This window comes from Herpailurus yagouaroundi, unplaced genomic scaffold (assembly GCF_014898765.1).
Source record: "Herpailurus yagouaroundi ecotype Mexico unplaced genomic scaffold, PumYag 160, whole genome shotgun sequence".
Taxonomy (NCBI): Eukaryota; Metazoa; Chordata; class Mammalia; order Carnivora; family Felidae; genus Herpailurus; species Herpailurus yagouaroundi.
In genome coordinates, this window is record NW_024412401.1 from 23361554 (window position 1) to 23374253 (window position 12700).

Consider the following 12700-nt stretch of genomic DNA (forward strand, 5'->3'; position numbering starts at 1 on the left):
CAGTGGTGACAAAGAACATGACACATTTGCTGGGGAAAGAAGTTTAGTGTGACTGTGCCGAGAAACATGGAAGGAGGCAATGGCAAAGGGGGTGGGGTGTTAGTGGGGGAGGAGGGGCCAGGTTAAGGGGTTGGATTTTTTTCTAAGATCTGGTGGGGAGCAGAGTGTCTCCAACAGCCCTGCGGTTTCGGGGGTGAGTTGGAGGGTCTGATGCTGAAACTTGGAGGTCAGTGAGGAGGCTGTTGCCATCAGACAGGGAACCTGTTAGAGGCTGTGGATGTGTAGAGGCCCACTCAGTTCTGATCCTTAATAAGCTGTTTGGTGAGGGGCACAGTGAATGTTCTAGACCTTGGAAGCCCACTATGTGGGGGTCCTATAGCATCCACCCTCAGTAAAGGGATGGAGCATGTGTGGTTCTGCAAGTGGAGACACTTCACATGCCGGGAAAGGCTCCTCCTTTTCCTGTGAAACTTGGGCCCTCCTACCCCTAACCCTGGTAACCCTGGGTTACCCTCTTGTCTCCCCACCACAGAACCTAAGTTCTCCTAAGTATCAGTGACAATTAGAACCTCACACAGTCTCCTCCAGGGCAGACACATTTTCGTGCAGGTGTAAAATTAACAAGGTGAATAAAAATCTCAACATAAAGTAAATCACTTTTCTTGTTTCCTGTAACTCTATATTAATTTAAATTTTTTTAAGTTTATTTGTTTATTAGAAAGAGAGAGACAGAGGGGCGCCTGGGTGGCGCAGTCGGTTAAGCGTCCGACTTCAGCCAGGTCACGATCTCACGGTCCGTGAGTTCGAGCCCCGCGTCAGGCTCTGGGCTGATGGCTCCGAGCCTGGAGCCTGTTTCCGATTCTGTGTCTCCCTCTCTCTCTGCCCCTCCCCCGTTCATGCTCTGTCTCTCTCTGTCCCAAAAATAAATAAACGTTGAAAAAAAAAATTAAAAAAAAAAAAAAAGAAAGAGAGAGACAGAGAGGACGAGCAGGGGAGGGGCAGAGGGAGAGGGAGAGAGAAAGAATCCCAAGCAGGCTCAGCACCATCATTGCAAAGACCGATGCAGGGCTCGAACTCACGAACCGTGAGATCATGACCTGAGCCTAAACCGAGTCGGACGCTTAACCTACTGAGCCACCAGGTGCCCCACTCTATATTTATTTCTGACTCTGAGTCCCTGAACTGGGCAAAACTCCGTTTTTCTTGGGGTCCTGTCCATGGAGGGGAACTATGAAACCCCATCCAATGCAGGCCTGGTGATAGAGTCTGTTCCTCTATATTTGATCCACCCACATGCCTGAGGGCAACTGCTGCCCTTTCCAGACAGCTGGATGCGAGACTCTTGAGGAGGCTACCCTGAGCCCGAATGTCCTCATGCCCAGGCAGTGTTTCCCTCCGGGGACCTGGGTCTTGGCAGCTGCCCCCACAGTCTTCCACCAGGAAGCAGGACCCAGGCTGCCACTGCCAGGCACCTGCCATCCTCTCTGTCCACCCCTGCCTCCAGCCCCCTTCTGTTGGGTGAGGAGAGAACCCTGGTCCTCGGCTCTCAGCTGCCAGTGCATCTCCCCCTGCAGGGCTCTCGGCCCACTCCAGCTCAGGCTTCCATCATCAGTGCTCTAGGCTCTCCCCAGAACTTAGTCTTTGAGAACAAAGTCCAGAAAGATTTCTAGGCTGCTGTCTTTTCTGCACCACCATATCTCTGACAGACTGTGAACATGGCGCTGGCTGGCTACCTGCCTGAATGGAAGGGAGAGACAGGGCCAAAGACACAGAGAAAAATGTATTCCCTGGTGCTTCTGGACACCACTGGGAAACACTATAAAATGGCAGCGTCTGCAGGCAGAGCATGGAGCTGGTGTGTGACTCAACCTGACCTGAGGAAGTTGGAGGCTACTCTATGAAATCAGAGGCAAGGGTGTGCAGATACGCGACCCAGCAGCTCCTTCAAAGGGAGTATAGAAAGGGGTGAAGACACAATTTGTGTCTGGTGGTGTATACTACAAACACAGGCTGGAACGTACAACTTAAAGTTGCAAAGCCTTGATCATAGAATTCCAGCGAGTGTCTAGAGCGAAGGTTTGGGTTTGTGGTTTGTTTGCGCGAGGAGGTCTTGATAACACCCACAAAGCACGCTGTGTAGATACCCACCTATGCCTTCCTGACCTGTCAAGCAGCCAGGGAGACTTCTAATCCAACCCAGGGAACTGCCTCATATGGGATTCCATACCCCATCCTGACCCATAGCTCCAGGCCTTACTTCTGAAACCCCAGGGCCCCAGACCTTGTAGGAATCCTTGCTTCTCTGCTTATGCACGGAACCTCTGCAGGCTTGTGGGCAGTGGTGGCTCAGGGCTGGGGAGTCTTGATAAGATTCCCAGGGCCCCTGTGAGAGAGTTTTCCAAAGTCCTGGGAGAATTCCCATTGATAACTTCGATGCATTCCCATTAACTAAACACCAGACTTTTTCAGAATACACCAGTTTTTCTACCATTGTCCTTTTTCTATTCCAGAACCCCACCCAGCATATAATACTGCATTCAGTATAATGTTTAGCTTTGAGACGATGCCGTGCACACTCTTGTAGCTATCTTTTGCTCTTTACTGTCCCACCATGAATAAGTAGGGTGCCTAAGACCATCCTGGGTTACATGTCTTGTGCTAGTATAATCATTAGTAGAATCCCTCTCCATTGTCAAAAATGTCCTGGTTTGGCAATAAATTATATAGTCCTCCTAGCCATACGCATCTTTCGACACCGTTAAACACCACCCAAAATTTAGTGGCTTAAAACAACCAGAATTTCTTGTTTCTCGCTATTCTGCGGGCTGTTTCCCACAGGATGTTCCCCCTGGTCTGCGCTGGCTTGGCTGGGCCTGGATGGTCTAGAGTGGCCTCACTCCTGCATCTGGAGCCTAGGCTGGGGCAACTGAGGTTCTTTCCACTTGCTCTCTCAGTCTCCAGGAGGCTAATCCCAGCTGGGAGGCCTGGTGGTGGTGGCAGAGTCTGCCTGTAACAGGAGAGGGCAAGGCAAATACCCAAGCCTTTCCAACTCTGCCTCCACTTGTTTGCTAATGTCTCATTGGCCAAAGCAAATCACGGGGCCAAGCCCAGCCCCAGGGGTGGAGAAATAGACTGATGGGAGGAGCCAATGATATTGTCCATCTTTCAGTCTGCCACACTATTTTTTTTTCTTTGAGAGAGCGAAGGCAAGCAAGCCAGAGGGGAGGGGCAGATGGGGTTTTGGGGGGTAGGGCAGAGGGGAAGAGAGAGAGAATCTCAAACAGGCTCTGCACCGTCAGTGCAAAGCCCCAGTGCAGGGCTAGATCTCACCCTTCCTGAGATCATGACCTGAGCAGAAATCAAGAGTTGGGAGCTTAACTGAGTGAGCCTCCCAGGTGCCCTACCACAGTATTTTTTAAAATATGTTTATTTATTTTGGGGAGAGCACAAGTGGGGGAGGCGCAGAGAGAGGGGGACAGAGGATCCCAAGGAGCCTCTGCTCTGGCTGACAGGTTGACAGCACAGAGCCTGATGTGGGGCTCAGACTCATAAACCCTGAGATCGTGACCTGAGCTGAAGTTGGCCACTCAACTGACTGAGCCACCCAGGAGCCCCCCTGCAACACTATTTTTAATGACTTCAGAAGAGAATTCACCATACTTTACTTAGATCCCTATTGTTGGATATGAAATTTATTTATGATTTTTTGAGTGCTTATAAACAGTACTGTTAAGCAACTCTCTTAATGCATAAACTTTGTATGCATTTCATATCGTTATCTTGGATTCTATTCCTAGATGTAGACTTCCTTTCTTTGTCAAGTGATGTGAATTGTTTGGTTTTTTTCCCATTAGGAAAATTCAATTTGGTTTTCTAAATAACAGACTTGTTGATATTAAAAAAGACCTTTTATGAGTGATATTTTTTGGCATCAGGAATCCCCAGCACATCATTTGTTTCTTCAGTATTTATATAGATACTACTCTGGGGCTACATTCCTTGAAGATGCTACCAATTCTGGTAAGTGAACATTTTACCCAAGCGTGGCTTACTTGTCATATCTTCCTTCCCCAGTGACCTTCTGCCCCCCAATTACAGCAAAGCTCAGCTGACTGAATGGCATTCTTCTCTCAACTCCCTAAATAAGCACCTCGGTGAGTGAGGTTTGTGGGATTCCACTCGGGTCTCTTCAGAACTCTGTTCGAGTAGTAGCCAATCATTTCTGTGAGAGTCTATCATGAATTCAGGGGTGAGGGCAAGTCCCCCTGGAGGAAGGAGGGAATGTAGATGGAAGAGTGAACTCTGGGAGTTCATGTAGGATCTCTGAAACCTTGCCTGGTGGAGCCCTCTTCCTCCCTCCCACAGCTTCCTGGTCACTGCCCAGCTGGCAGCCACACCAGCCACACACTCTGACCCCTGAACCTTGACCCCAGCAAGGAGTCAGAGCAATGGCTCCAATGACCTCCTGTGAGGACAGCTTGGGGGTCAGATCCTAAGTATGTGAGATGTCAAACATGTGTTCTTGCAGTCAGAGAGATGTGGGTTTTACTCCCAGCTCTGTGTTATCCCAGCTCTGTGACCCTGGGGGAGTCATGGTGTCTCTTGGCTTTAAACTGCTCCAGTATAACATAGGGATCTCAAGAGGAATAATCAAGGTACCTACCTTGTGGAGTTGCTATGAGAATTACAGCCTGCAGTCCAGTTGTAGTTCAATGCCTGGCTTACATGGAGAGTGTTCAATAGTAAATGGTAATATTTAAAAATGCTCTATATCAAAGGCCCTCAAACTCCTACCCATGGGTCCCTGCTTGTCTGCAAATAAGTTTCACTGGAGCACAGCTGATCTCCTTTGCTTATATATTGTGTCTGGCCACTTCTGCTCTACAATAGCAGAAACAAGTAGTTGCAACACAAACGTTATGGCTGGCAAAGCCGGCAATATCTACTATCTAGCTCTTTATAGAAAAAGTTTGTCAAGCCTTGCTTTAGAAGATATATGATATTTCCATCTCCTTTGGGGCTGACAGCAACTGGTAAGGTCAGTGGTGTCATTGTCCCCCTGTGATAGAGAAGGACTCAGAGAGGTGAAGTATCCCGCCCACAGTCACACAGCTGATGAAGTGTCACACCTGCACTTGACCTGGGTACTTTGGTTAATAGTACCCACCATTGCTCCCAGGGCTCTCAGGTTTAGAATTGCAAAGGTAGGGGCGCCTGGGTGGCTCAGTCGGTTGAGTGTCCGACTTCGGCTCAGGTCACGATCTCACAGTCTGTGGGTTTGAGCCCCACGTCAGGCTCTGTGCTGACAGCTCAGAGCCTGGAGCCTGCTTTGGATTCTGCGTCTCCCTTTCTCTCTGCCCCTCCCCTGCTCATGCTCTGTCTCTCTCTGTCTCAAAAATAAAAACATTAAAAAAAAAAAGAATTGCAAAGATATACTTACAATGCCGAGGGTAAGTGTCCCAAGACCCTAGATGATAGCAATGGCTGCCATTTATCAGGCACCTCCTATGGATGGACATGGTGCTGGACCCTGGTAACCAACAGGGTGGATCACCCCTTGGGTGTTTCCAGTCCAGAGCAGAAGTCAGACCACACAGGCTGTTACAGCAGAGTAGACAGGTGACCAGCGTATTTCTGGGGTCACAGCTTGGTTAAGGGTCATATAAGATCTTGCCAAGGAAGTGATCATCCAGTCAAGAACTGCAAGGCAAGTTAGAGTCAGCCAAGCCCAGGGCTGGGGAGAGCTTTCCAGGAAGGAAGAATAGCACACATGAGGAGGCTCAGGGGCAAGACAGAGCTGGGGCTTTGGGGGAAAGGAGAACATGGCAGGTGAGGCGGGAACATGCCAAGGGGCCAGACTGTGCTGGCCATGTGACCTTGTGGGGGAAGCTGGGCTTCGTCCTGAGGGAGTGGGAACCCAGGGCAGAGTTCTGAGCTGGAGACGATGAGGTCAGAGCGGGAAGAGGGCAATGCGGTACAGGAGTGTGGAAGCACAGATCAGGGTGAGGATGTGCCGGCCTAGGAAGCTGCCCTGGGGATGGAGGAACCAGCTTCAGAGCCTCTCCTCACAGTTCCACCGCATGTCTGCCCTCCCTGGGGTCCTAAATCTATCCCCAGCTTCCCTCCGCCCCGTCCTCTTCCTCAGCCCTTGTCAAAGACCAACCACCGCAGCATCTTTGTGCTGTCTTTCAGTTTCTAGAACTGCCAGCAACGTTAAACATCAGCTGCTTATCTTCGATACCAAGAGTTGTGCTGAGTTGATTGTAAAGTGGGAAGCAGTAGAAGCGTAGGAGAGAAAATCAATCAGTCAGCATCTGAGTGTTCTGCTAGTCCGTTCACTTAAGGAATTAACCACAGACACGATCTGTAAACTCTGATTAGTTTGCACCCTTGTTTTATGATTTGGTACAGCCATCTGAAAAGGGTTTTATTAGCCTTGAAACGGAGTCAAGAATGAGGGTTAGAATGGATTCAGAACAGATAAAGACAACTCATTTGAGGTCCTTGTCTTGGGCTGTCTGGGACTTTGTAAGGAAGGAGATTCCAGCCTCTGGGCCAATGATCTCACCTCAGTTATCTTCGCTAAAGGGAGACACTGCCTCCCTTGCAAAGGGGAAACTCTAATCTCCCCTCTTCCTTCTGGAAGAGCAGCTGACATGTTTTGTTTCTGCCCATGGAGATGCCTACCACATGGGCTGCGTGATGCAGATCCGCCTGCAGTACGAGAAGACCTGGCAGGAGTGCCTGGCCCGCGTGCAGGAGTGCAAGGTGGGTGCCCTTCCTGGCCCGCCCCTGCCCCTCTCCAGCCTGGATCCCCTGCTTTGCCTCCTCGCGTGCCCCAGGCCCTCAATGGCCTCTGGGCATCCCCCTTCCCGGACACCCCACCCCCAGTTATTCCCACCCATCGCTCAAGGTATAGCCCGGCATGACCTCCTGCAGGAAGACTTCCCTGACCCCACGGATGAAGTTGTACACTCTCTGATCATGTCAGACTTCAACCTTGACCATCTGTACCACTTACAGCACTTGACATTATTTATTCAGTGGAGGTCATATGGGGGGGAGGTTATTTCCAGGGCTTCACTTTTTATAAGTAGCGCCACCACTGCTGTCACACCCAGCCCTTCGGTCCACCCCGCCTGCCTCTGTTACCAAGTGAGACGGTGAGTTCACTCACAAACCGCTTCGATTACAATGCCTGGTTTTCTGGGGTGCAGGGAGATGTTTTGTCGATATGCCCCCTCCCTGCATCCTGGCTCCAACGAGTTCCTGCTACTTCACCCCTCATGAGTCTGTAGAGCTTTTGTTCTGCCACCAAGACTCGGAGGTGAGCAGAATTCACAGGGGGCAGAGTGCTTTACAGTGCCGCGTGGGGCCGGTGCTGCATCCCTGTGGGCTGACACTCACGTTGAATCCTACAAGCTCCTGCAAGGTGGGTGTCCCCGGCCCTATCTGGCGATGAGAAGACCAAGTCTGCAAAGGGCCCAAGGGCTGTCCATTTGCTCTGTGGCCTTCGGGGCAGCCACATGCCTCTCAGTCAGCTTTATCAGGGCGCCAAACCTCAGAAGTAAAGCCTGGAGGGAGAGAAGGGAGGGAAACCATTGCCCTAGGAGAACCTTCCCAGGACCATGACCCTGACAGCCTCCTCCCATCCCCCTGCTGCCTGGGACCTCCCAGGAGCCCAGTGGCCCTTAGTCCTGGGTGCTGACCCTTGTGCCCATCCTCCCTTCCTTTGTCGGGCACAGCAGGGGATAAGCTGAAGTCAGCACACACCCCAGGAGCGTATTAGACTTGACAGAGGAAGGGCACTTGGTTACTCCTATTCAGCAGCATCGGAAGTATACAACTATGGACAAGTTTTCATTTTGGGGGAGATTGGTTTATAGTAGATTTTGTGCAAAAAACAAGGCTTTATTAATATGAAGAGCCTGCTTGCCAGTTGACACAATTCAGTTTTAGGAAATAGGAGCCGGGTCTGACGTGCAGCAACACTGAGGCCTCATTATACCTGTAGAGTCTATGGTAGGTCGGTTCTGAGTTCAGATCCCGGCCCCACCCCTTGCCAGAGGTGTGGCCTCCAGCAAGTTCCTTCACTTCTCTGAGCCTCGGTCTCCTCATCTCTGAAACGGGGCTAATTGGAACACCCTCAGGGGACTCAGTGAGACAACAGGGACAGCACACAGCACTTGGCCTTGGTGGGCGGACCGTAAAGATGGACCATCTCCCCCACTGTGAGGGTCTCCCCTGAGGCTGGGTGAGAGGCAGCCCTCGGGGAGCAGGGCCAGGCACCGAGGTCAAGCCCCCACTGGTCCTAAGCCAGGCTCGGCCTTGCTCCCCTCCAGAAGCAGCTGCTGGACTGGAAAGCCTTCACTGAGGAGGAGGCAGAGAGCCTGGTGAGCCCATACTTCTTCCAGATGGTGGGAGTGCTCCAGAGCAAGGTGGAAGAGGAGCTGGAGCTCTTGGACGTGCGTAGCTGGGGACCCACACGGCTGGGGAGCGGGGAGGGGGCGTCACCCGGAGTGCCAGGCTGTGAGAAGACCAGGAGTCCGGGGGCCGTCAGCTTTCCTGTCACTAGTGAGTCCATCCCGCTTTGCACAGCCAGCCCCTTTGGCGCTCCAGGCTCATCCTCCACACCCCAGCTGCCCTCTGACACGCGTGCTGCACAGGACTCGGGTAGCGAGTGCTCCTTGGAGCCCCTGCTGAGTCTGGGCGCTGAAGGGCCACGAGCAGTAATAAGCCCCCGCCCCCAAGAGGCTTAGAGTCTGGAGCTGGGTGAGCAAACGTTTTCTGCAAGGGTCGCACAGTAAATATTTCAGTTCTCTGTGAGCCAGTCAGGTCTCTGTAACAAATTCTCGCTCTGCTGCTGTCACCCAAAAGCAGCCAGGGGCCTTGCGGAAACGAACGGGTGTGGATGTGTTTCAGTAAAGTTGTATTTACTTGTGGACATTGAAATTTGAATTTCATATAATTTTCACATTAGTAAATATCTTCTTTTGATTTTTCTTTTTCTTTTTTTTTTTTTTTTTTTTTTGCAGCTAAGAAATGTAAAATCTATGCATAGCTCTCAGGGCCAAACAAAAATAGACCGAAGGCCAAATTCAGTTCACAGGCTGTTTGCTGACCCCTGGCCCCAATGAATGCCTAAAATACATTTATAAAATGGGGAGAGGTGAGGATTTAATAGCAAAGTGTGGTGGTTGGCTCAGATGCTGAGAGTCAAGGAACTCCAAAGAAGGAAAGACTCCCAGGCTGAGATGGGTGTGGCCCACCCAAGGGCCCAAGCGGCTGTCTAGGATGGCTTCTTCTTTCTTCTAGGTCTGAAATTTCTCCTTGTTCCCATGAGGGACTTCGGTGGGCATGGGACAGGTCTAGAGATGGGACTTCGGGGTCAGCCAAACTGAAGGCTTGGCTTTGGGCAGACCAGAAGCTGTCCCAGAGGAGGGAGGGCCGTGAGCCAATGTAGGATCCAGGAAGATGACCCTGAAGGATGGTGCCCAGGCAGTGACAGCCAGCCCTTGGCGACGTGGGACCTCCACCGGCTGGTGAGAGAGCCCCATGAGGAAGGGCCTTCTCCCCACCCTGGGCCCCTTCTCTGGGTTCTGCCCCTGCAGAAATCCTTCAAGGACCTGGCCAAGCAGACAGAATGTCAGAGCTCGGATCTCCTCAGCTACTTCCAAGAGGCCGTGAGGCTGTGGGAGGCACATCAGAGCGCACTGTCCGAGCAGGAGCTAGCGCTGGAGAAGAGGATGGAACAACAGCGGCAGAAGCACATCCTGGAGGAACAGGTGTGGCTCCTGGCGCCCGGGGGAGCCCCTGCAGGGAATGAGGAAAGGGCCACACCCAGGTTGTCAACGCCCAGATGACTCTATTTGGTGGCCTGTAACCTTAGCCAGCATTCAGAGGCAAAGCCAGAAAAAGAAAATGAAAAAAAAAAAACAAAAAAACCCCACCATGTTTACTTCACATCGTAAATAAAAATTAACCCCAAACTTATCTTAGACTCAAATGTAAAAGCCTCAAGCTAAAAAACCTGCACAGATGGAGAAACCGAGGCTCACCTTGGTCATGGGCCTGGATGTCATAGAAGAAATCTATATCTGAGTCAGGTCTGGGCTAGTGATGGGTCCTTGGATCCAAATGTGTTTGTAAGAGAGTGTGCATAAGAGACAGACAGACCAGGGGTGTGGGGCGTTTACTTACAGCAGTCACCCTGTGCCCCCAGGAGATGATCTGGGCCCCCACCCCACCTGCCTTCACAAGGTCTAGGGAGTGGAGGGGCACACCCAGCATCTGATTTCAAATACAGTTGGTGACAAGGAGAGCAAGGAGCAGGCACTGTGGGAAGGTGTAGTGGGGGCCTGCCGGGGCCTGGTGGGTGTAAGGGACAGGTGGTCCCTGAGGAGTCCCATCTGAGCTGGTTTCCAGAGATGTAGACAGAGAAGAATATAGGCAGAGAGAAGAGCCTGAAATATTGAAGGTAAATGTGGTGGCACATTTGGTGCCCCTTTTTATAGGAAAAAGTCCTGCATTTGCCCTGGGGTGCCTGCATCTGCAGTGGCAGGGTCTCTGTATGCCACTCACATGCCCTCTCTGCGCTTTGGTAACTCGCATCTACTTCTTCTATTTTGGGGATGACTTCCAGGCCCAGGAAGCCCACCTTGATAAGCTCTTGGACCAACTGAGGCAGCAAAGCCTTGAGGAAACACTGAAGCTTCACCTGGAAAAAGCCAAAGATTTTTTGAAGAATATGAAACACAGGTAGGCAGGCCAGACCCCAAAAGACAGAAGGGGATGGCCTGAAATTCATAATCAAGGTCAGAGGCTACCTGCTTTGGAGTCCAGGGTGTGCTTAGCAAGCTCAAGATGAAAATGTTGCCTCTAGCTTTGGAGAATCTCCTACTGGTCCTTAGCAGGTCTGCTTTCAGCCAACACAGAAGCTTCCAGGGAGAACTTTGATCCGAAATGTTTATGGAGGGCTATTTCAAGGCCATGTGGTTTAATTTTTTTTTCAAAAATTTTTAAGGTTTATTTTTGAGAGAGAGACAAAGACAGAGTGTGAGCAGGGAAGGGACAGAGAGAGAGAGAGGGAGACACAGAATCTGAAGCAGGCTCCAGGCTCTGAGCTGTCAGCACAGAGCCCAATGCTAGTCTGGAATTCACAAACTGTGAGATCATGACCTGAGCCAAAGTCTGACGCTTAACCGACTGAGCCACCCAGGCACCCCAGGGCCATGTAGTTTAAAAGTCAGGGGATGGGGGGCGCCTGGGTGGCTCAGTCGGTTAAGCATCCGACTTCAGTTCAGGTCATGATCTCGCAGTCTGTGAGTTTGAGCCCCACATCATGCTCTGTGCTGACAGCTCAGAGCCTGGAGCCTGTTTCAGATTCTGTGTCTCCCTCTCACTTTGACCCTCCCCCGTTCATGCTCTGTCTCTCTGTCTCAAAATAAACATTAAAAAAAATTTTTTTTAAAAGTCAGGGGATGGGCCCTCCTACTACCTTTTCAAATTTTAAAACACATGTGTTCTTTGTAAAAGAAAAAAAAAGTTAACCGCTACAAACATGTAGAAAATTTCCCCTCATTTCTGCCCACATCTTCCTTTTGCGGACATGTACATTATTTTATGTGGATATATACACATACAAAGTGTTTTAAAATAAAGTCTAGATCATCCAATGCAAATAGATCTATAACTGCAGATATCTATTTTCTAATATCCATGTAGAATTCTTTAATATGGATGCTTCATAATGGTTTAACCATCTCCCAATTGATTAGCTTTTTAAGATTGGTTCCAATTTCTCAATATTAAAAACAGTTCTCTGTGAATTACCTTAAGTCTTCATGCCTTTGTACATCTAATTCTGTAAGGACCATTCACAGATATGAAATTGCGCTGTCAAATGATTGCAGTACTTAGTTCTTGCCTCCCCCCCTCCCAGGTATGAGTGTTTCCACAAGACCCTGACAAAGGAAGTGATGGAGTACCCAGTGCTCACACTGAGAGAACTCAACTCCTACAGCTCCACCCTTAGCCAACATTTCTATGTTCGTGAGATCTTTGAACAGGTATGGACAGGGCTGCAAAAACCCAGCCCCTCACCAAAGAGCAAAGGGGAGAGGGTATCTTCTAGCTCTGATCTGCCTTAACTTTGAACACCTTCCTTAACTCCTGCCCAGTGAGAATCTGTCAGGAAATCAAGGAGGAAGAAGCTAGAGGCATTTCTAAAAGAGACCATCTCTTGCTTAGATTAAAAGAGGTTGAAGGGCTCTGAATTCAGGCATTCTCTGTCTGGATGTGTTTGTATATCTATTGCAGTCAAATACAGCAGTTACAGAGCATCCAGAGTGGGTATTTCCTGAAGGGCAGGTACACCTCACTAATTTTGATTCAGCTTCAGTTGCCTTTAGCACAGTGTCTTGCACATGATTCAGACACAATGAATGCTCCCTGGGTAAATGTATGAATACCTGGAATGTCCTGGTCCAACACTCCTAGAGTTTGTCTTTTTCCCACACACCCAGCCGGAGTCTTGTATGGCCAGACCTGAAAATACTTGTGGTTAACACTGAAACTAGATGAGGCTTTCTCGTATATACAGGGTCCCCAGATCCTCAGAGAATCCTTCCTCTCTGGATGGAGCTCTGTTCCACTTGTTAGTAAATGCTTCATATGGTACCTAGGTTAAGGTGGAGCTCAA

The 12700-nt window shown here is 50.1% G+C and overlaps 1 protein-coding gene across 1 annotated transcript in view; it reads left to right on the top strand.

Moving 5' to 3' along the window:
• Positions 1 to 12700, top strand: part of CCDC180 (coiled-coil domain containing 180) — a 62182-nt gene that overhangs the window by 11954 nt on the left and 37528 nt on the right. Inside the window, 6 exon segments of the mRNA XM_040481753.1 lie at positions 4075 to 4154; positions 6680 to 6768; positions 8343 to 8465; positions 9612 to 9785; positions 10643 to 10758; positions 11942 to 12068. Coding sequence (XP_040337687.1) covers positions 4075 to 4154; positions 6680 to 6768; positions 8343 to 8465; positions 9612 to 9785; positions 10643 to 10758; positions 11942 to 12068 — 709 coding nt within the window.